This window comes from Haliotis rubra, unplaced genomic scaffold, assembly GCF_003918875.1.
Source record: "Haliotis rubra isolate DU_JTF1 unplaced genomic scaffold, ASM391887v1 Scf1, whole genome shotgun sequence".
NCBI classification, from domain to species: domain Eukaryota; kingdom Metazoa; phylum Mollusca; class Gastropoda; order Lepetellida; family Haliotidae; genus Haliotis; species Haliotis rubra.
Window position 1 is genome coordinate 1,292,407 of NW_025764891.1, and position 22,918 is coordinate 1,315,324.

The 22,918-nt window shown below is 40.6% G+C and overlaps 1 protein-coding gene across 2 annotated transcripts in view; it reads right to left on the reverse strand.

The window, feature by feature from the left end:
• The window catches only part of LOC124255756 (transmembrane protein 272-like), a 254,109-nt gene that overhangs the window by 107,626 nt on the left and 123,565 nt on the right, over positions 1-22,918 (reverse strand). Inside the window, exon 1 of one of the 2 annotated variants that reach the window (XM_046690666.1) lies at positions 15,098-15,930. The exons of the other annotated variant lie outside the window; for it this stretch is intronic. Within the exon in view, the coding sequence (XP_046546622.1) occupies positions 15,098-15,364 (267 nt within the window). The 5' untranslated portion in view covers positions 15,365-15,930. Of the gene's footprint in view, positions 1-15,097; positions 15,931-22,918 lie in introns of those variants that run through there. 2 annotated transcript variants of the gene reach the window in all.

The following is a 22,918-nucleotide window of genomic DNA, read 5'->3' on the forward strand; positions in this document are numbered from 1 at the left end:
TACGACGGCTGCATCCCATTGCTCTTGCCACGTCAATAATTGATCTTCCTGCTTGCAACATGCCAACGGCACGTTCACGTTGCACATTTGACAATCGTGGCATTTCAAGTACCGTTAGAACTGTGGTTTAAAAGAGTTTTTTCAATTCTTGAGGCCAATGCAAACACGTGCATATGAAGAAAACTTCGATGCGAAGATCACGTGATCGACTGCACGTGCAAAACCTGATTTGGCACTGACGTTTGGGTTTGAGTGGGTTTTGCTAACGTTTTTCTAGAGTCGAAAGATAGGGATCCCATTTCGGTTACATAGATGTATCATCAGTGAAAAATTAGTCATTATTTTTCAAATTACATTTTGTGAAGTTTCTTTTTTGACTATATATATATAGTAGCATTAATATAATACCAATACAAGTCTTTTCAGTATATATCCACTCGAGGATAATTATATATACAGAGAGAAACAGAGAGTGAGATAAGGAGATTGATATAGTGCGTTAGATGTGAGTGAGTGAGTGAGTGAGTTTAGTTTTACGCCGCACTCAGCAATATTCCAGCTATAAGGCGGCAGTCTGTAAATAATCGAGTCTGGACCAGACAATCCAGTGATCAACAGCATGATCATCGATCTGCGCAATTGGGAACCGATGACATGAGTCAACCAAGTCAAACTTGACCACCCGATCCCGTTAGTCGCCTTTTACGACAAGCATAGTCGCCTTTTATGGCAAGAATGGGTTGCTGAAGACCTATTCTACCCCGGATCTTCACGGGTGCGTTAGATGTACAAGCCAAGATTTGGGATTGGACCAGAGCTGGAGAACTCACAACGGGGCACGATGGGGCTACAAGGATGGTATATGGTATTCCTGGTGTGTATGCGAGGCTGTATGATTTTGCAATCGAACCGGACCTTTTCCTCAAAGACCCCAACGACCTCATAGTACCACAATCATTGATGCCTTGCGTGGTCACCAGACCTCAATCCTGTCGAATATAGTTGGAACGAGCTACAGATCACCTTTCTCACGATGCTCAGTCTGTCCGGAAACGCATCAGGAACTCAGCAATGCTCTTACTGAAGATTGGAACAGTCTTCCCCTGGTAACCATTTGGGACCATGAGACAACGGTGTCATGTTGTGTCCGCGTTGTTATGAATGTGCGTTGTTTTCCCCATGAATGTGGTTTAGTGATGTTTGTACTTATCAGCTTGGTCAGATGCTCTCATTTCGACGTGTTACTGATCACAGATTGTGTGTTGCCATTATGTCGGCCATGACACAGGACTAATTTCATGCAAACATGTCTTGTTTTCCGTTATTGCAACAGATACACATAATTTGACGTCTTGTCTTTAAGACTAGTATGTTTGGTTTTAGACCGCTTTTAGCAATATTCCAGCAATATCACGACAGGGGACACAAGAATCAGCTATACACATTGCACCCATGTGGGGAATCGAGCCCGGCCTTTGGTGCTTTAACTCCTTAACCACTGGGCTACCCTACCGCCCCCTTAGAGTGGTGATTCTCAGAAAACTTGAGTGTTTGAGTATATGTATATTTTTAAACGCTAGTAATATGAGTAACGCCAGAATTTTTTCAATCGTTAAAAGTTACGGCGCCACAATGGTCGAGCGAATGTCTTAAGAAATATATCGTTATTCTTTGAGGTATAACGTATTTGTCTTCATGTAGTTCAATACACGCATGCTAATGCACATCGTTTACTTTATTAGAACCATGAGATATTAGGATACGGAGAATTCCAGTCTGTTCTTGTGGTTACATTAGACAGAATGGTGGATGTAAAGCCCGTTTTCGTAGTTTTTAGATTCATATGGGAATACCGTTAGTTACTGGATAATCGTGGCTATTCACAAGGGACAACAATTACAACCATGGAGAATGAGCTAATGTATATACATATATTCATGAACAACCCTTTCAAAAGTATGTAACAGATCTTGCAATGACATGATGAACGAGCTTTCATGTATTTTGTATAATTTTGTACAATAAAAACATATGGACATCATATTATGCCCTCGTTAATGTCATTTCTGACTTGTAAAATCTGTAGTTTAATTTTATAGTTCATAAATCATTCGGAGACATTACCAGTTTATCTCAGTAGCGCATAAAATATCAATAATACATAATTATCGTTATTGCGTTTTGAATACATTAAACAGGAGTCCATGTACGAGTGAGTAAAGTTTAGTCATTAAAATTCTAACTTTAACGCGACAGTCTGCAAATAATTGAGCTTGGACCAAACGGCTGACTGAAAGTAAGCCTAACTAATTTGATAACATGATCATACGATATCAGGACCGAACGTGATCCGTTTTACATGGCTTTCGACAGCCAAAGGTTCCCGGAAACATGTCTACCCGGAACACCCTTGGATATAACGATGTGTGAATAACTGCGATAATAGTTATCAGTAGCTACCTTTCATACTATAGACATTTCGCCACCACCATCAGTGAGTGAATATTTCTGAATGCCGCAGCTGGTTGCGGTGACGACAGCGCCGAGTGTCATCACTTATTTACAGTTGTCTATTCATATAATACTTTACAACACATTTGTAGCTTTTACGCCGAATGAAATTTATTTCAGCTGATAACGGAGGCTGAATATTCTCTGTACAGGAAAACATGCATAATATTTAATGTGCATGGCCCTCAAATAGAAATCTTAGAATTCGAAATAGACGCTCATATGGACTATTTACGATAATGTCAGAAACTATTGCCAAGAATTTGTATAATATTTCCATTGTAGTCACATGACTGTGGGCGAAATGAGATCGCGTGTTACATTATTCATGTAATATCTAAGAAGGAGGAGGGAGGGTGTGGGAGGGGGCATCGTTCAGGGTCCTTCATTACCGTGGGACCGAAACCATGCTTAGGTAACACAAAAAGACCCCTCCACGTGAACTATTGAGTGTTTGAGTGAGTGAGTTGGCTTTTACGCCGGCTTTAGCAATATACCAGCAATATCATGGCGGGGGACACCAGATTTACGAGAACGCTTTAACAATTGTTGCATTTAAATATATCTATTAACATAATACTAAGTGAGTATTTAGCTACATGTAGTTCGAATACCGAGATCAGTAGAGTCTGTGGAGGCAGTTTCACCATTTCCGCGTTTACGCAGGGATATTTCCCAAGTAACTATGGGCGGTGGGGTAGCCTAGTGGTTAAAGCGTTCGCTCGTCACACTGAAGACCCGGGTTAGATTCCCCACATGGGTACAATATGTGAAGCCCATTTCTGGCGTCCTCGCAGTGATATTGCTAGAATATTACTAAACGCGGCGTAAAACTAAATTCACTCACTCACTATTAAGTAACTCATCCATCCATCCACCTCACTTATTCACTTGGATCTCTGATGAAAAGTAGTAACAGGTTGAGAATGAAACAAGAATTACATCGATTTGGAGATACACCCACTCTGGCACTGAATATTCCAAATAACGTGACACGTACGGCCCCAGGCGAGTCTGGCTACAAAGGGCTCAACAGTGTATAACAGAATTTACATAAAACAGATTGTGGTTAGAATATGGGGATCAAGACTGATTTACTACACGGCATTTTTAAAACCGAGATCGGGCAGTGAATCTGAATCGTCCTACGCCATAAGGCGACAAGTATGTATGCATACGACAGATTCAAGTATAGGGTAATCTTCCATTGAACCCAACAAGAACCCTGTTTGCAGCGTTGAATATGACGTTGCTTAGTAATTATTACAATCAATATCTTCATGGGTATCAGTGTTTTAAGTATTATTTTCATGACTGTGATTGTGATGTGATTTGTTTGTATGATACTCCTGCTTCTGAAGTCAACATGAAGGCTATATGAACTTCCAACATATTTGTGAAAAAGGCAGTTTGCGATTTGCAAAACTTCATAGAAGGATAGACAGAAGACGATTATGTATTGACATAATGCTCCGTGCTGTTGATTTTTTTGCGAGGGGAAACAAAATACTTTCCCTTGTATGTCTTTGTGACGGCGTTTCCGTTGCAGAAGGATTCGTTCATTTTTTCACGAACACATGTTATCATCACTATGTAAATCCATAAACACATGCTTATAAAACTCTGTTTTAGCAGATGAAAGGGTTTTGTTGGTTCTTGCACACATTTGACCAAATATATTCAAAGAATCGCCCTAATGCAGAAACAGAACTGACACTCACATCACGGGAACATGGAACCATTACAATGGTATTTTAAATATGAATGTAGGAAGATTCACAAAATGTCTCAACCCAAAAAAATCTGCACTTAATCAATATAGGCAGACGACGCGATTCCAGCGAATGCACTACCTTCGCCGAGGATGTAGGAAATCATTAATATTGACCACATTCCTTTGAGCGTGGGAAGATAAATTTTACGCATGCATTAAAATATGATGTGATAAGCGAAGTAAAACGATTTAACACGTGCATTCTGTATTCCTCTACTGGAAGCTGCACGCTAGAGTATCAGAGCGGTTGCATTGATTTGGTTCCAGTAAGTTGAGATGGATCCATTCCGCACCTTATAACCATATAAAACCCTCATATTGCAGAGTACGATCCAAAGGTGGCCGATTAGGCTGTGACGTTGATCGACCAGATACAAGCATATCTCCTTGACGAGACTCTACAGTTACTATCCCAGCAGCAATTGCATCAGCGGTTGGAAGAATGGGGCGAGGTATTTGGTGTGAGGGATCAGAAGGAATATAGACATGATACGATTTGTACACTGTTTATTACAACCTGGCGTATAAATGTAGGTGCTAATTAGGTACAAGTGTTGTTAGAAGAAGTGTGTCAATATAATGAGCATTTAAGTATGTAGATATGTACGCAATTGCCATTTCAGATTTTGCCTATTTGATAAATTAACTGTTTTCTAAAGTTGGTCATCCATGTATGTAGATACAGCGAGATAATGAATAAACAACTTAATATAAAATATCGTTGCTAGTGTATACAAAGCGAATCAATTGTTTATCTGAAAAAATGAGAACACATTGAACAAGTGAAAACAGGGAATGGCATCGGACCTTTCTACATTCTATATCTCTTCTTTGAGATAGTTGTTATGTTCAATTACCTTCTTTTTTTCGAGAGACGGTATTGGGTGGAAGGCATTCATCATTTTGTCTGTTGTACACACCGCGTTCGTGGTGATAACAACATCGTCTAACGACATTGTCATCGATCTTTTTCACGACAACAGTGTCCAAGTACATGTCTGTTGTCAGACGTGGGGACAACACAAATGCATCTTCATTGCCCTATTTTTCCTTGACAGAATTGCCTACCACCACATAATGTTTTATGGATAAGCTCAATAATGAACTTTCGGTACATAGTAACACACACGTTTGCAATGTTCGGAAGCCGTTACCGAGGCAAAACGGGACAGGAACTGAGTTTAAAACCAAACAAAATCAAAAGACAGTTTTGGATATTCTGAGGTGTGTATTCGTTTTGGTGATTGACATATGTATATTCTAGATGAGTCAATTTCAGGGGAAGATCCACGTTAGAGACTGTCTTCTGCAACCAAAAGGTGACTACATGTATCGGGTTGTACACGCTAAGTTGATTATATTACATCCTTCTTATCTCTTGTATGTAGATGCTCATGCTTTCAATCACCTGATTGTTGGATCAAGACTCTGTTACTTCGTTGTAGTCATACAGCTGGAATCTTGCTGTGTGCGGAGTCAAACAATAGACGAGTATCCAAAATGTACGTGTCTCCTTCAGACATATTTGAAACTACCCCATCCTTCGTACCCGATACTCTATAATGATGTGAATAGACTACCACTGAGTTCTGGCAAAAACGAATGCTGATTGCTAATGACTGGGTGTTTCTATTTTGACGCCGTTTTAGCAATACTCTAGTCTACTAAGGGGATATAATGAATTCAGAACCACTTCGGGTAATAAGTGCAACCATGATACAGTTTTCATATCAATATTCTCTCCAAAGTACATCAAGTACAACTGACCTAGAAAAATGGTGTAACGGTACCTCTGACAATTGTCATTCGACGCTTGCTCAGATGCTGTTCGATTCCAGTTACAACGTTCAAGGAATCAGAAAAGGTTTCAAAACGATTTTAGAACACATGTGGCGTAAATGGCACAATTTTATACCAAGGTGCCAAAAATTATGTAATTCTCTACTTTAACTTGAACAACACGTTTCCCTATGTTTTAAGTGAATAATTGACTAGCCTTTGCATCTGTTTGTGACCATTTCAGGGCAGGATACTCTCACCTTTTCTCGAACAACAGGGATCATCGCTATTAACACATGCTCATGATATAGTCGGAATTGTACATTCAGACAGACAGACAGACAGACATTTTATTCCAATACAAAGGCCATTGTCCCAAAATAACTTTCACAATCCGCGCATAAATACACAATAGAGACCATGAATTATCCCATACAAGAGTTGTCGTGCATATGGATTTACCTGTGGTATGTACACATATCACACACTCATTTCACGTGTAAGGGCAATTCTAAGTGTATACACCTTAAGTAAATACTGACCAATATCATAGACAACACTACATTTATCTGATGCCATAATATTTATAAAGACTGATGTGATACTAATGTTACATGTTTGAAAATGTATGTGCTTCTTATGGTTGCATATTGTTTACACACAAATAATACATGGTATTCCTCTTCCACAAAAGATCATCCTTCTTTAAGGCAAAACCGGCAGAGTCGCCTTAAATATTCAGTACCATCATAACGGCCTGTTTCTACTGCTAGTCCATAATTACAACATCTAAATCTTGCGATGGCAGACCTACTACAAATAGAAAAATCTGATGATAAATACAATTCAACATTTAATAACGATTTAAACTGCTTAATATTGTGTCTTTGATAAAACACCTAATTCTGAAACCCACTTTTGATGGGGATTATCAAACAGCCTTTGCTTAAATGCTGAAATAAAGGTATCGAGGTTCCCTACATCGTGTGCAACCCAAGCAAATCCAAAACCAAGTCTAAACAAAATGTGTTTGATACGTGTAACCCAATTTGTTCTTCCACCTTCATCCTGTGACAGCAACATATTATAGCATTGCAAAGGCAGCCTATTTTCGTTCATATTAATAAGTTTGTCCAGTACTTAATCGCTCTAGTCATATAGATATACTGATATATAGATATAGATATACTGAAGTGGGACTCTTCCACATTCTCCAAGAACCATAATATTTGTAGTATTCCTGCCAACTTTCAGAATCCATTTGCATAATTTAATGAACTCCAATTTGTAGCGGGCAGAGTGTTCTTGTGCATGTGGAAAGGGCTTGGTCCTCTTTATCTGCAATCCTTTTATTTTGAAACCGTTCACTAAGGGAATATCATGAATTCAGAACAACTTTGAGTACGGCCTACAACCATGATGCAGTTTGATATCAATATTCTCTCCATAGTACACCAAGAGCAACTGAACAGTGGTGTAACTGTTCTTGTGACAATCTTGGGAAACGTCAAATAAACACATTTTTGCCTGTAGTAGATTTACATATAACTAACATGTATTAAGGTGAGATGACCTTTGCTGCATAAATATACCATAAAAGTGCAATCAATTGTGAGCATGTCTTGCTCTGTTCTGTTGCAACCTGTCATTATTCACTTATCCCAAGGCTAAGTCTAAGATTGTACATGTACGTGGCATTTTGCATAGGATTTTGCATAGCATTGGAATGGAAATATACAGGGACTACAAAATGTCAACCAAGTAGGTTGTTGTTTGAATATAGATTTTTTGATAATTCAATTATAGTATTCTGTCGACTCAGCGTTAAAGGGAAAGGTCACCGGGATGTGCGCGGATAACCATAACGAAGAATCCCATCTTTTGATTCAGCATACAACAATCCCATCATGTATTGTTTCTGAAGCTTGAGAAAGCTAACTGAACATACCGAATGCCCTTCAGTTAAACAATGAACACTACAGAAAGGCCGGCTAGCTACATTTTAGAGAACACGATTGCTGTTGTTTTAGATAATGTGGAGTAAAAGTAAAAAATACATTTGCCTGTAATACGATTGGGTCTTTGAATTATTGAGAATGGTAGATTGTAGAGCTAGGATAGTCAACTTATGTCACAACAAATTATCGATTTTCCAGCAGGCTCCATTATTAATGGTATTACAGTCACATTCTGTTGCGATAAATACTCTGTACCTATTCGCTTCATATCCAGCAATATTCCAACAGCTCCAGACTTTGTATTTACATTTCACAACTTTTGAGGTACAATCGAGCATTTCTTTTTTACCATGATTTTCAAGAGCGTCATTCGAATCTTGTTCAGATGTTGTTCGATTCAGGTTACAATGTTCAGGGAATCAGAAAAGGTTAAAATAACTTTCAAAAAGATTTTGGAACACATGTGGAGTAAATGGCACAATTTGATGCCAAAATTATGTCCGTTGCAATTCCCTACTTTAACTTGAACAACACGTTTCCCTATGTTTTAAGTGAATAATTGACTAGTCGTTGCATGAGTTTGTGACCATGATGGGGCAGGATACTCTCACCTTTTCGCGAAAAACCGGAACCATCGCGATTTGATTGTGCTTCATTAACACATGCTCATGATATAGTCGGAATTTTACGATCAGCTCCAGGTTGTAGCAGATTATTCTTGTCTATGTGGAAAGGACTTGGTCCTCTTTATCTGCAATCCTTTCAATTAGAAACCGATAAAATAACCTAACAATAGATATCAAACAACATTAAACTAATATAAGAAATTCCGTGCCACACGTATGGTTAGACTAGTAACTTGGTTGATGCTTGATATAACATCACATTAACGCGGAGTGATGCTCATGATGTCAGTCACTGGATTATCTAGTCTAGATCGATTAGACGCACACTGCTATGATATCACTGCAATGTCGACAAGCACGGCGGCAAACAACAAACAAAGGTAACAAGAACGACTGAGACGGAAGTTGAATGGACAACGGTAATTTATCATGCAACGAATCGAGACATAGTTAAGTACACGTATACTCGAATATATTTCTACACAATATCATATTGGCATGTCAGATCACTTTGTAAATGGTATACAGAAGAATCTTCCAGCTAGACGATAGCTAATTATGCATTCAGTTTACCATCTCAGTTCACCAGGCCGCTCTTTGCGGTATTAAGTACATTTTCACTTGACCAACGGAGGCCAAGTGTTTTCTGTTCAAGTGTGGGTTTCCCAAGGGGCTCAAGGTTAGAATAAGTCCCCAGCAACCCATTACTGGTCGTAAGAGAACTAAATAGGCTCGGGAAATCAGATTCCGTGACGTGGTTGATGTGTCCTTGCGTACAACGTGGGCCGTTGAGCCATCGTAATACAGCGGGAATAGTATTGATTCTGGTATTAAACTAGACTGACTCACTCACTCGTCCACTCTGAACGATCCCTACCATGAGTATTCATCAATGTCGTCAGTGGCATGAAACACTATCAGCCACGTCACCCAGCCTACTTGGTACATACCATTTACTTACTAGTCTTCAGACTTGTGGCAAGCATTGGGTGCCGGCGAGCTGAGGTGAAGTGAACTGGGTTTAAGAAACATCTATTTGTATCGTGCTGGATACCTCCAACATGCCATACCGTAGTTTAACATGGATACCCATCATAGTACACGGCCTCCGAACCGACCAGTCCTTGTTTTAAAACGTGATGACATGTCACACATGACGTGAAAGCTGAGACTGTGTTTTCCATCCAGTGTGACCACAGAACCCTGTGGCTGATTTACGAACCATGAGAAATACCTGAAGGGTGAAAACCTGTCGTACATAGGGCTAACTCTGGCTTCGAAGCGCACCAGCTTCGACCTTGTGTGAGACAGGTCAAATCTCCACGTCGATGCAACACGTGCATGGCCGGTGTATATTCAACGTCAGAGCGACGTTTTAACGACGGCACGCAATGTATCCAACGTCTGTATGAAACCCTTAATGCTGAGAGCAAGGAGAGATAATTACATGAACCTTCTTTTATTTAGATACATGTTTTCGGTATGACACGGAGGGGCGGTGGGGTAGCCGAATGGTTAAAGCGTTGGCTCGTCACGCCGAAGACCCGGGTTCGAATCCCCACATGGGTACAATGTGTGAAGCCCATTTCTGGTGTCCCCCGCCGTGATGTTGCTGGAATATTGCTAAAAGCGGCGTAAAACCAAACTCAGTCAGTCAGTCGGTATGACACGGCCGGAATGTCGGACCACCGACCTCTTTGGTCTCCGGACATACACCCTGCCCACTACACCGTGAGCTGTACATGGGGGTTGAGGACCAGTTCTTCAGTCAAACATTTAATTCCTAAAAGTGTCACTGTGTGCATTGCTGACTTAAATCGACTGTAATATTTGTTAATCACCAATTTCGTGCAACTCAATAAGCTCGTGTAAACTCAATCCTCAGCTTTTGAGCGCCACAGCATATAGGTACTTGTCAGGAATGGCTGGCCTGCATGTACTACTACTACTACTACTACTACTACTACCACTAGTACCACTACTACTACCACCACTGTCGTTGCTGCTGCTTTACATATGTATTCGTGTTTGTGTGAGAGACCGGATGTAATTGGGGGTGTGAGTGAGTGAGTATGGTTTTACGCCGCCTTAAGCAATATTCCTGCAATATCACGGTGGGGACACCAGAAATGGGCTTCAAACATTGTACTCATGTGGGGAATCGAACCCAGGTCTTCAGTGTGACGAGCGGACGCTTTAACCACTAGGCTACCCCCATCGCCCCGTTTGGGATTGTGCGTCAGGGTTGGATGAAGGTCTCTTTCCTTCTTTGGTTGGTTGAGAACCATTACTATAGTCACTGATCATATTCACAGAACCCGCTCCACAAGTTACAGTTCATCCTCAAACAAATTACTTTGGTCGTCCACGAAGGCCACTTCTGGAACATTTTTGTAGTGTTTACCCTTTCGACGGAATGGGCGCATTGTGTTTGATCAATGACATGCATCTACTGATGGTAGAATCCAATCACTCCCTTCTCATTTATGACTACTTTTCTAACAAAACCTTGCCTGGCTTAAATGTCGTATGTCAGCACAAGCAAAATCACCCACACAAAATGATAGAGGCAACATCCCCGAACATGTCTGTACATGTGGTACATTACATGATAGAAATCCAGACAGCACATGCGTTACCAGATTGCATCGTGTTGCTTTCAGTGTTCGTATTTTGGAGAGACCCAGAACAAAGAAGGTGGAATGATAAAGGCTGACCTTTTGACATTAGTCGTCGACTTGCGAAAATAGTACCAGACAAAAAGCATGTGGAAAACAAACTGTCTTCCATTACACAACCAAGTCAGTTGTATGTAGGTTCAGTCGATAAGTAGTAATATTATGGACACATGAGCCATTTAGGGAGCACCACTAGCTTATTGGATGTGAACACATGGGGTCTTCGGGTGTGCTGGAATCCTACGATTGTAGGTTCGAATTCCCAGATCGACATGGTTAATGTTTTATGCACCTGCTTGTGGGTTTCCTCAAGCGGTGCACATCTAAGACATTCATTACTTTGGGGTTTCCTTTCAATCTAGTGTGTACGTCATGGCAAAACTGAATGGTGAATGGGTGAGTGAGTTAAATTTTACACCGCACTCAGCAATATTCCAGCTATATGGCGGCGGTCTGTAAATAATCGAGTCTGGACCAGACAGTCCAGTGATCAACAGCATGAGTATCGATCTACGCAATTGGGAACCGATGAAAACTGAAGAGAAGACTGTTACAACGGGATACACTCAACTCACTCAGTATGACGTCAACATGGGATGGCGCTGGTATTATCGCTGTGAACTCTCCTTGGTTCATTCAATAGTTGTCTGTCTCTAGGACACCTGATACTATCCACAGTGTCTTGAGGGTCTGTTTGGTTTTCAAGAATAAATTCATACAAAACCGCACTCCATATTCGATTACGGTACGGAATAGAATGGGTGAATTAAACACCGCTTTCAACAGTATTGAACAGTTATATAGCCTCATGTGAGCTTTATATGTAAGGAAAACCTGATGCAATTCAGATCTCAGCCGTTTATGATTCTGGTGAAACCAATAAGCACAGTTAGAGTGCTCATAATACCAGAAACATAGTCGGGGGAACTAAAAATTAATCCACAGTCATAGGTTTCTGGCGTGACCGAGGGATGCAACCCTGCAGAACAAATTGCGGCACCTCAGTCGACATGGAACTTCGAGGCCACTTGATCCAAGCACATGTGCCGTCGTGAAGAACTAGGGTAATCCAGGAAGCATTAAGTGTACAAAGTGTTGCACTGGGCGCAGGTATGGACATACCGGTCAGATTCCGTGAGGGGCGGTGGGGTAGCCTAATGGTTAAAGCGTTGGCTCGTCACGCCGAAGACCCGGGTTCGAATCCCCACATGGGCACAATGTGTGATGCCCATTTCTGGTGTCCCCCGCCGTGATGTTGCTGGAATATTGCTAAAAGCGGCGTAAAACCAAAGTCAGTCAGTCAGTCAGTCTTGTTAGTTGGGTTCACATCATATTCGTTTACAGACTCCGTGACTTGGCTGATCTCGTATCTTCATAACCAGACATTGTGTATCGTACTAAAACATTACGTATAATTACTCATACTATCAATCCCTTGTTTGTTAGGACTGGAGTCGATGCTGTACTTGCTTCTGTTACAGACGTGGAATATTGGTGGTTGTAGCGCTGACAATAAATAAAAGTAGTTGTATCAACCGAAGAAATATGTCCCAGAACCACCAATGGTAAATAACCATTGCAATAATACGTGGAATGTCCCTGTCATAGAATGGCAATGTTCTAATCAGTGATCTCATGCACCAATAGTTTTACACACATGCTTTATGCATTAAGACATACCCTGGGTCCTCATACAATACAACCTGCACCTATTTGCTTGGACCTCATACCTAGACACCAAAGCCACCCCGTGACTATCCACTAAAATACACCCCACACGCAATCCCATATGGTCAAAACCCATTGGAACATTGCGACTGCATATACAGACCCCAGTACCGAATATACCATGCTGTCACGACATTGGTCTGGACCTGCATGGGGTAAGCATAATACCCCTCTTTGTCTTTGTGAAATCATTGCTTGGAGACACAATGCCTGTGATCTGTAACCTACACCGGTATGTCATGCAGGGAATGGACGTTGCCGTGCAGCCAGATGGTTCCATGTCATGAGGAAACTGATGGAACACGTACCACGTGGTTGAAGTGGAGCCTTTACTTAATTAATAAGTCGATGCTATGTAGCAGGCTTACCCCAAGAAAGGTCAACGCATATTGAGAGGATCAATAGGTTCCAAGGTCTGCTGGTAGGAACCACCGTGTTGATAAACTTTGGAACATAATCCTTCATTTTGAGGCTTCGGGGCTAACCCGAGATATTGACAAGACAGGATATTGGAAATAAATTTTTGTGATATTGTACTGCAACAAAATGAAACATCCTTCTCATGTGCTTATGTCAGTGTCATACATAGAGTGGAACCTCGCTTGTCTGGACAACCTTAATCCAGACATCCCACGTTTCTGGGGATAAACGCTAACATGGATACAAAATGACACACCGCAGTGACAGGATCAATGGTTCCTTCATCGCGATATTTAGTACCGTGAACGATTTCACTCTGAGGGAAGCGTCCACATTAATGAGTGAGTGAGTATGTTTTTACGCCGCTTTTAGCAATGTTTCAGCACTATCACGACGGGGGCCACCCGAAACCTGGTTCCTCGGCTTGACCAGAGAACGCTTTAGCCACTATATAAGTATGTATGCAAAACAGCTAACATATATTTCGGTTTTAAGATTGAGACAGTCTGCCCTTTCTATTCATTGTCAAGGAGTGGGGTAACATATATTACCAAAGCGTTTCCTTTGAATTCATACCTCTTTTACCATGTAGAATTGTTCCTATGCTTAGAAAGACCGATATTTCTAAAACATAAAATCTGAAGAGGGTCAATGGAACATTAGGAGAGTCAAAGGCGATGTTAAAGATGGAAAGTGATAGAAACCAGCCGCAAAACATTTTGTCAAATCAATTTGTCGTCACTCATTTACCAATGTTGGTATTCGAACCCGTGCCTTTTGAGTGAAGAAAAAATCTAACCATTAGGACAGCCCATTTCTTCCTCCCTCTCTGAACCACATAGATTCCAGTGAAGTTATCAGAAATTACACCAGAAAATGAGACACATAATCTTTGATTTATACATGGTAGCCACAATACACAATATTGAGAATACGGCATACCTAATGAAGATATATGTCTCTTTGGTACCCCAATCACATGCCAAAAGTGTCATGGATAACATAAGAGCAGAAATACTCGATGTCTAAGGTATGTCATCTGTAGTTGGACGCTTGAATATTAAGCCTAATAGTCGTTTCTTGAGACATGGGCCCATAACGGTGATGATGAGGCCATTACAACAGCCCCAACAATGTATGTTGTACATGTACTAGAACCTGCTTTAAAATTGACACGTTCTGCTTAACACAAGAAGTATTCTCGATTGTCAAAACATCAATCATCTTTCACTTGTACAAAGAGCCGAAAATGTATGCAATTACTTTTCACATTTCCATCAAATTGAATATTTTCACACAAAAAACGTGACAACTATCATGAAGGGAATATGCGTCATCTGAACAGTTACACAAAGAAGACATATGATCACGGAATATTTTTCTCAACGGCAGTGTAAACATTCAGTATTTCCATTTCCGCCGCCAATCTATAAGAGACATACCAATATAAAGCACATGAAAGAACATGGATGCAATCGGACGTTATGGATCTATTGACTTACTTGGGACGCAGTACCTTTTAAGTTTCAGCATCAATCATTTTATATTGCGCTCAGCTTGAAGGACTGCTGATTCACAACAGAAAAAATTGATTTCTGGGGGATACAATTTGCATTGACTTACCTTAGAAAAAGACACCTTTCGTGGGTAAACCTCGCTGAATCTCCTAGCGTCTAACGTAAACGATACACTCTTGCATGGGGATCGAGATTGATTTGGGTGTAGTCCCCCTTGCCCACCAGCTGGCACTGTGAGGAATGTCGGGGGAGTCTGCACAAGAACCGTTGGTGCCGACCCCCGTCTTGAAATCTCGGGGGGTTTGAGCAACCCGCAGCTGGATCGTCTACGGTGTTTTCTAACAAGTGTTCCAGTCCGGCCCAGCATCGACATGTTTCTGGTTGTTCGCCGTCACTCGTTAGCTACACTGTTGCATGAATGGCTAATTGCTCCAGTGCTATGCAAGCTAGCTCTACACAAACCGCGGGTTGTCCACAATAGGTATAACTTTTCCAAAGATCAATGGTAAGTGGTAAGGTACAGGACTCGCAATGCGCATGTTCCCATCCTCCCATCTCTCGGCTGACATGTGTGACAATGTTCCATTAAGAATTCACGTACATACACGGCCGCCGTTGAGAAACCATCAATAATATCGCCAGGTTTTCGTTCAAGTACCTAGCCGTGCAATCAGTGCACCGTATGAAAACAAACGGTGGTGTCATCGTCAGCTTCAACTTCCCAGCTTCGTAACTCAGCGGGCTTTGAGCGTTTTCAGTCCTCCACAAACAAAGAGTACGATCCGATTCTTAGCTAATTACGCTATCACAACCTCTGTGGTTGGCGGGGTATCGGAAGGTTTTCAGCTAATTATATTAAGGTGATGAGGATGGAAGTCTTCTTGGAAGGTTATTACGACATGCTGTCAGTTAATCATAAGTACATGACAGAAATGCATTACCATCCCTGCTGTTGTCAACACTCTTTGTGTATATCCCCCTCATAGCCGTATGCGTTATAAGCTATATTATAGATTCTGTCACCTTTGCATACATACATTTTACAGCATCTATTGACTTGTGGAAGCATAACACATATATTATAGATATCACAGCCGAATGTACGTTGGTAGGTTTATATTACCGTTGACATAACTGTTGACAATAGCATACAACACAATAGTCCACTTGTAGGCATATTGGTACAATGTTCCCCCAACATCTTCATATCATGCTTCTAAGGAAGCGGTGATTGTAGAATGGGATGAGGCTTGGAACACTGTAATGGAGATGTATCGGGGAGAGGTGAAGGTGTAGCATCTCTCCCTTAGCACTGCCTCTGTAGCACGGAATAGTGTGAATTTGTTTTGAGAAATGCCCACTCACGAATCTCGTCCAAGAGAAACATCACAATTACCCTTTCCCTGGAGACCATACAACACGAATAGATCAAATATGGTACTGACGAAAAGGGCGGATGAATTATTTACAAACGTGCGATCGCAAAGCTGACGATAAACTCTCAGGAGCGTAATGTTTTTGAATGTAACAAAACCTCAAGTTGCTAGATCTGGTGTAGTCACAGTGTACATGATATTATTAGACTGATACCTATTTTTTAGATTACCCAGGGGAAATGACTTATTAAAAATTCAGCGCAACACCGTTTTGGTGATGGAAAGTTTAGCGAAATAGTTCCAGTTAATTTTTTAACACAGAAAATATAACAAAACTACTAATGTAAATGTCAAACCGATTCATTTTGTTGGACCTCTTAACATTCAGAAATTCTCAACACCGCCTCATAAAATTCAAATATCACTTTCACAAAGTAAGAAATCCGGACACCCACATACATAACATGGAGGTGTTAAATGTTAAAACCATGCATAACATTTACAAGAGTGATCTTTTTAACTAATGCATCACGACAACAGAAACCTGTCATATTTTCCAACACCTCTGACATTTCATTGGTTTTATAACGAGACGAATACCTGGTTAGATAGCCCATGCTCGTTTACATCAATCTACGTCGCGCCAATGCTAAGGTATTTTGGGACTATATTGCGTGTAATTCTCAGTTGCTAATGAGCAGGAACTAATTTGTTCATAGCTTCCGTCATACAAAGCGTAAATATCTGTACAATCTGTGGAGAGACGGGGATGATTATCAACAGACTAGCGTTATAGAAATGGGCCAAAGAACCTGCGTTGATTTATCAGGGTTTATTATCGGTTGCTTTATTTATTTTGTTATGTTGAAGTTTCTGTTACCTGGAATTGCTTTTAAATTAATATCTTGGTTAATATTTCTTTCAACCTTCACCAGTTTATGTTGGTTGACGAGTCGGTCAGATTGGCTGAGGGATGTTTTTCAATCAGTTTGGCAACTCCTGAGGTTCAAAATAACGCGATAACGTATATCCTACATGATTTTCATTCCGTAATACGTAACTGTATCATATGTTTTATAACGCTGGTTTTGGTTTGTTGTTTAACGCCGTACTCAGCAATACTCCAGCTATGGCGGCGGTCTGTAAACAATCGAGTCAGGACCAAACATTCCAGTGATCAAGAACATGAGCATCGATCTACACACTTGGGATACGATGGCATGTTTCAACCAAGTCAGCGAGACTGACTACCCGATCCCGTTACGACAAGTATGGGTTACTGAAGACCAATTCTAACCCGGATTTCCACAGGTTTGTTTTATAACATACACATATGGCAATGTACAAAATGTAATACTGATAATGACAACTGCTAATAGGATTTGTCCCAGGCAAGTAATGCACATACAGAAATACCGTGGAGATATTCTTACGCACGACGCATCACAATGTACACGGTCGTACGTATCACGTACTTATGCACGATTGTCCCATTTGTCAAAGCACAGCAGTTTGTGTTTTGGAATTTCGTCCCAAGGCGTGCCAGCGCACAACTGTTGTGTGTACAGGTACACAAAGCGCACTGGGTATATTTCTAGGTGTATCAGCAACGTATTTGCGCTCGTAGGTAACAGCAATCGCCTATGACTTGCATTTGTTTGGCTTTCCTCAGGCAATATGCTAAGAGAATGAATATACATATCAAAATATTTATGCATTAAATTGACATCAATGAAACAGTTCTAGAAAGGCTTATATGTATACCATTATCAAATGTTAATCAGAACATATGTATACTGTGATGTGTAGCTGGAGAGTGATTATCTGTAGTGATAGCCGGTGGCAGCAAATGAAAGAGGCGCTCATAAAATATTGTACCAGGCAGTGTAATTCAGAGTTATCTCCCCTGGTTTTCGACAGAGGCATGACGGCGTGATCGTTAGAGAAGTTTCGTGATGGGACACATTTATAGAAAGCCGGGTGTTGCTCTACCTGCGCGAGACGAGGATGATTGATAGCATTTACAAGCTGAAAACCTGGACTCAGCAACTGCAGACTTGGTACGGTAAACCTGTCTTAGCACAACGAATTCCTGCCTGTTTCCAACACCATTCCAGTTTCAAAAGCACGGCCATTGTGATTGGATGGGCCTATATTGTTGGGCCTGTTAATCTATTGCTGCCTACACGTATTTTACATATTGTAGTTCGAATGTAAACTAAACTGTGTGTATTATTCTTTGATATTATTGTTGAAGTGTACTGATTTTACTCTATAGTTCTGTATAAAGCCATTCCAGGGGTAAGATTAGAGTTTCAAGCTGGATGTCACCTCGTAAGAATAGTGTTATCAATTATGCATGAAGGGAGAATTCGCACACGCATACGTACCGATACGACGCACTGGAACAATAACAGCCATTATACGTATCAGTTAAATGCTGGTGCATCTGAAGTGTATAAAATTGTTCATGTTCCATAAATTCAGTTACTTATCTTTATCGATTTTTTCGAAACATCACATCCTCACGTTTACTGGTTAATCGTTTCTTCTTTCATTCCCGATTTACGAAGGATTTGACTGCTGACATTTAAATGTCATTATATAGCCCGTACATGTAGTAAAACACTTAGCAGGCAATGTAATTTATGCTTCTGTTTTAGTTCAAATGGGCAGTTAGTGACTGGTGATAAATTTATTTGCTGGAAACTTCGCAAAAGTAGACATTGGAGGACCAATTTAGTTATATAAAAGGCATCAGAGAAGTGGATGCTCTTCTTAAAAGAGACCACCGCAAGATGTGTGTTCATGTATGAAGACGAAAACATCTACCTGACAAGCATCTTTGTATTTAGAACGTCGAGACAGATGGCGAACAGACACGTCTTCGTGAACGCTTGGTATCATCTCTGTTTCATCGTGATGTATAAACCAATGCTTATGATAGCCCCAACTCGTCAGTGAACCCTGATTTCAGTAGAGATTTTTTATGATTATAGAACTTGATTTTTGTTTTCATCCTCATCATGCAGTTAAGAAAAAAAATTTGAAGTGATGAAAACGCGGATCTTTACATTATTAAACTTTTCGTTAAACTTTAAGAATGTTTGCGATAAATGAGGGCTCACATTTCGAGAGTGATTTTACTACAATACGCTCCACTCACTGTCATCTTAATCAAGAGAGATAGGCTGAGATCTGTTCAAGGACCTACGGCTTTCTGATCCCGATGACGGCGCTATATGATCCCAATCTGTACCTCAGATCGCTATCTGATCGCGTTAACGTATCAGAAATATGACCGCACTCTATAATTGACCCAAGACAAAGCAACACAAAGCCAAATATACAAGTAATGACTACACACAATCATCCACATCACAGAAACTGACCACCCGATGCCGATTTCATCTGTTAACTTGATACGTTTTTATACGTTATTTGGCCATACCTCTATTGTAGAATTTAGCGTGTGTATTGAGCGACGCAAACTTCATGCCCAGAGTTGCGCCCCTTAGCAGTGATAAAAAACTACGACTGTTGCTTGAATTCACAGATCGTCCTGATTACTCCCATTGGTTTGTCAGTAACGCATCCTTGCTTGTAAGTTTCATTGGAGTGGAAGATGTCTTAGACTTGCATAATTTCGACCTTACCCGGAGTCATCACATCTAGCGTTGATGTAACTAACTCCTGTCTCAAAGAAGCTGTGAATCAAGCTCGTGATTAAAGAATAGAATTGAAACAATAAAGAAGATCGAATTATTATCAAAATGATAACTCCCACTGCAGATGAAAGGCATCATGTGCCGTTATCAAAACTAGTTACTAAAACATGATAATCGCAGGTGTTGGAGCACTGAAATCAATCCGAAAGAGAGTTTTTGGCATCCCGCCACACATGCTTCCATATTCCATTTCATACTTCGGGGAAAGCTTCCCTCTGTCATATCGTTTACTTCACAGTTTGTATTGGGGCACAGGAAAAGAAAGACATTTTGGAACATCAATATCGTGGCAATGAATGTAACCAATACGTGGCGAGCTAATTGCAACATAATCAATGCCTTGGGTACTTCAGAAGGTATTCCCGTTTGGTCACGGCCGGCGATATGAGAACGAGAACTTCTAATCTTAGCATAAAAGTATCATTCAAGTATTCTTTCACCACCAATCTTAAAACACTACGTTATCCATTTCTGTCCATGTATGCCCTTTAAATATTGCTGCACTGCTTTGTAGGACTCTTATTTAAAGAATATTTATGAGTCTACACAGGTTTGCATGTTTGTTGTTTAACGTCGCTCTCAGCAGTATTCCAACTACATGACGGCGAAGTTTTCTGTCCACAAAATTGTTCCTCTTCATCACACCAGCTTCTAAATGTCACTTGTCACCAGACAATCCAGGGATCAACATCATGAGCATCGATCTACGCACCTGGGATACGATGACATGTGTCAACCAAGTAAGCAAGCCCGACCACCCGATCCCGTCACTCGCTTCTTACGACAATCATGGGTTGCTGACGATCAATTCTAACCCCGATCTTCACCCGTCCGGTCTACATACTTCAACCTAGTCATTTCCGTATAGCCAATGCACAACCTTGCGTGACTTGTGCTATTTTCCTGACATTTAGAAACATTAGTGTCACGATGTGGGACACAAACGTGGGATTCGCGGATTTGGGGAATCGCCTCCTCCAGATCCCTCATCGTGGCGAACAAACACTGGAATCACAGCCGGCTACCCGACATTTAGTGGGATGCAGCCATTATAAAACAACAACAGATATTAGGAGTTCTTTTTTTAAACTGTACAGATTCTCAAATATTTGAGAATCGAAATGACAGACATGAGGAAATGAGCAACATCAAACGACGGATGACGTCACATACTTCAATGGCAATCGATTTTTGCAGTTCGTGGGAAAATTTAAAACTAAATAAAAAATGAATCGAATTTGAAATGAGTCCATTATCGACGAAACATTTATTCATACTCCACCATTACTCAAAAACGTTTGCACGCTTGAAATCCACTTTCTACAAAGGTTGTCAAGCAATCGAATGGCGACCCATGCACATTTACTTTACAATTTCACGAAAGAATGGATATACTAATGCGCGTTTCATAAGAGTTGTTCTGGGTTTTTTTACGATCAGGCACAGTACCTCGTAAGATCATATTTTCCGCATGTACAAGCAGCCTATGGTGTATGGTATGGCCAGTAATATATTTGGTTTCTTGTTGAGTACAGTAAAATCACAAATATGCATTTCGGCGACGGGAATAGTCTCTGCAATATAATGTATCCCCCCCGAGCGTGGATGAAATACCTCTCCTGTCTAATCAATGAAGGTTGGCAGGAATGACTGGAGGTTATCCGGTTATCCCGCAGAGAAAAATAATCTATAACTCAAAATCACCAACGCCAGCCATGACAACGATGCATTACATCGCATTCATCATTGAATGTTGCGTTAACATTCACCACGACTGAAGGCACTCTATAAAACCTGTCGCTTTTGTACATTCGTCTACAAAAAATACATTTCTATTAGACCTTCATGTGTCCATGCGTCAACCAATGTCAGCAAACAGCAACAAACGCCTTTGGCCCGCTTACCAGATATTTAGCCATGACCTATTTCGTTCGGATTGGCGCCATCATTTTTTCTTGGCATCCTGAAGAACCTTCGGCTATAAAACCTGGTGTTGTACTGCATGTATGCGTTGTACGTACACATACCGGCCAATGAGGACTTCAAAACGTGTGTCTGAAATGGAAAAATCACATCGACCAAAAGCCTTTCCTGATCCACTAAATAATTTACCATAACTGACTTAACGTTGTGATTGCTTCATCGCGATTGAACGGCTCCGAGGAACAGCGCTCGACTGTAATTAACAGGTGTAATGTCGGTCATCCATGCCATTTCTCATTCTGAACGGTGGCATCTGCGTCCCGTAGCTTCACATTTACATTTGATGTGATATCGATATCCGCATTTGACGTCGTGTCGACCAAAAGAGAGTAAGTAGGGATGCGCATGTCCGATATACCAGTGTTAAAACCCAGTCTAAACACGATTCCATATGCACATCTAGATTTTCTTTAAAACCATGCAGATTCAAGGTCCATACTTGAATCTGAACTAAAATTCTTACAACTCACAAACAACTCACCACATATCAGATCTCTATTCAAACTTAAGTAATTGATTCTATTTGTTCGAATTGTAATATTGGTGCTATCAAGTACTTACTAAGTAATATTCACATGAATTCTTTGTAAATCGCTTTTCAAACATACCTTTCCAGAATAAAAGTTAACAGACGGTATGGCAAAGATTGTCAGTAAATAATGGAAATACAATTCATAATTTGTTATTCTTTTGGGGTTTTGTTTTGTTTAATGTTTGTTTGATGTTTTGTTATTGTTGTTGCATTTTCGTATTTTCTTTTTTCGTTCTTTTTTTGTTTTTTTGGTGGTGGTGGTGGTGGTGGTGGTGTGTGTGTGTGTGTGGGGGGGGGAGATTTAAAGA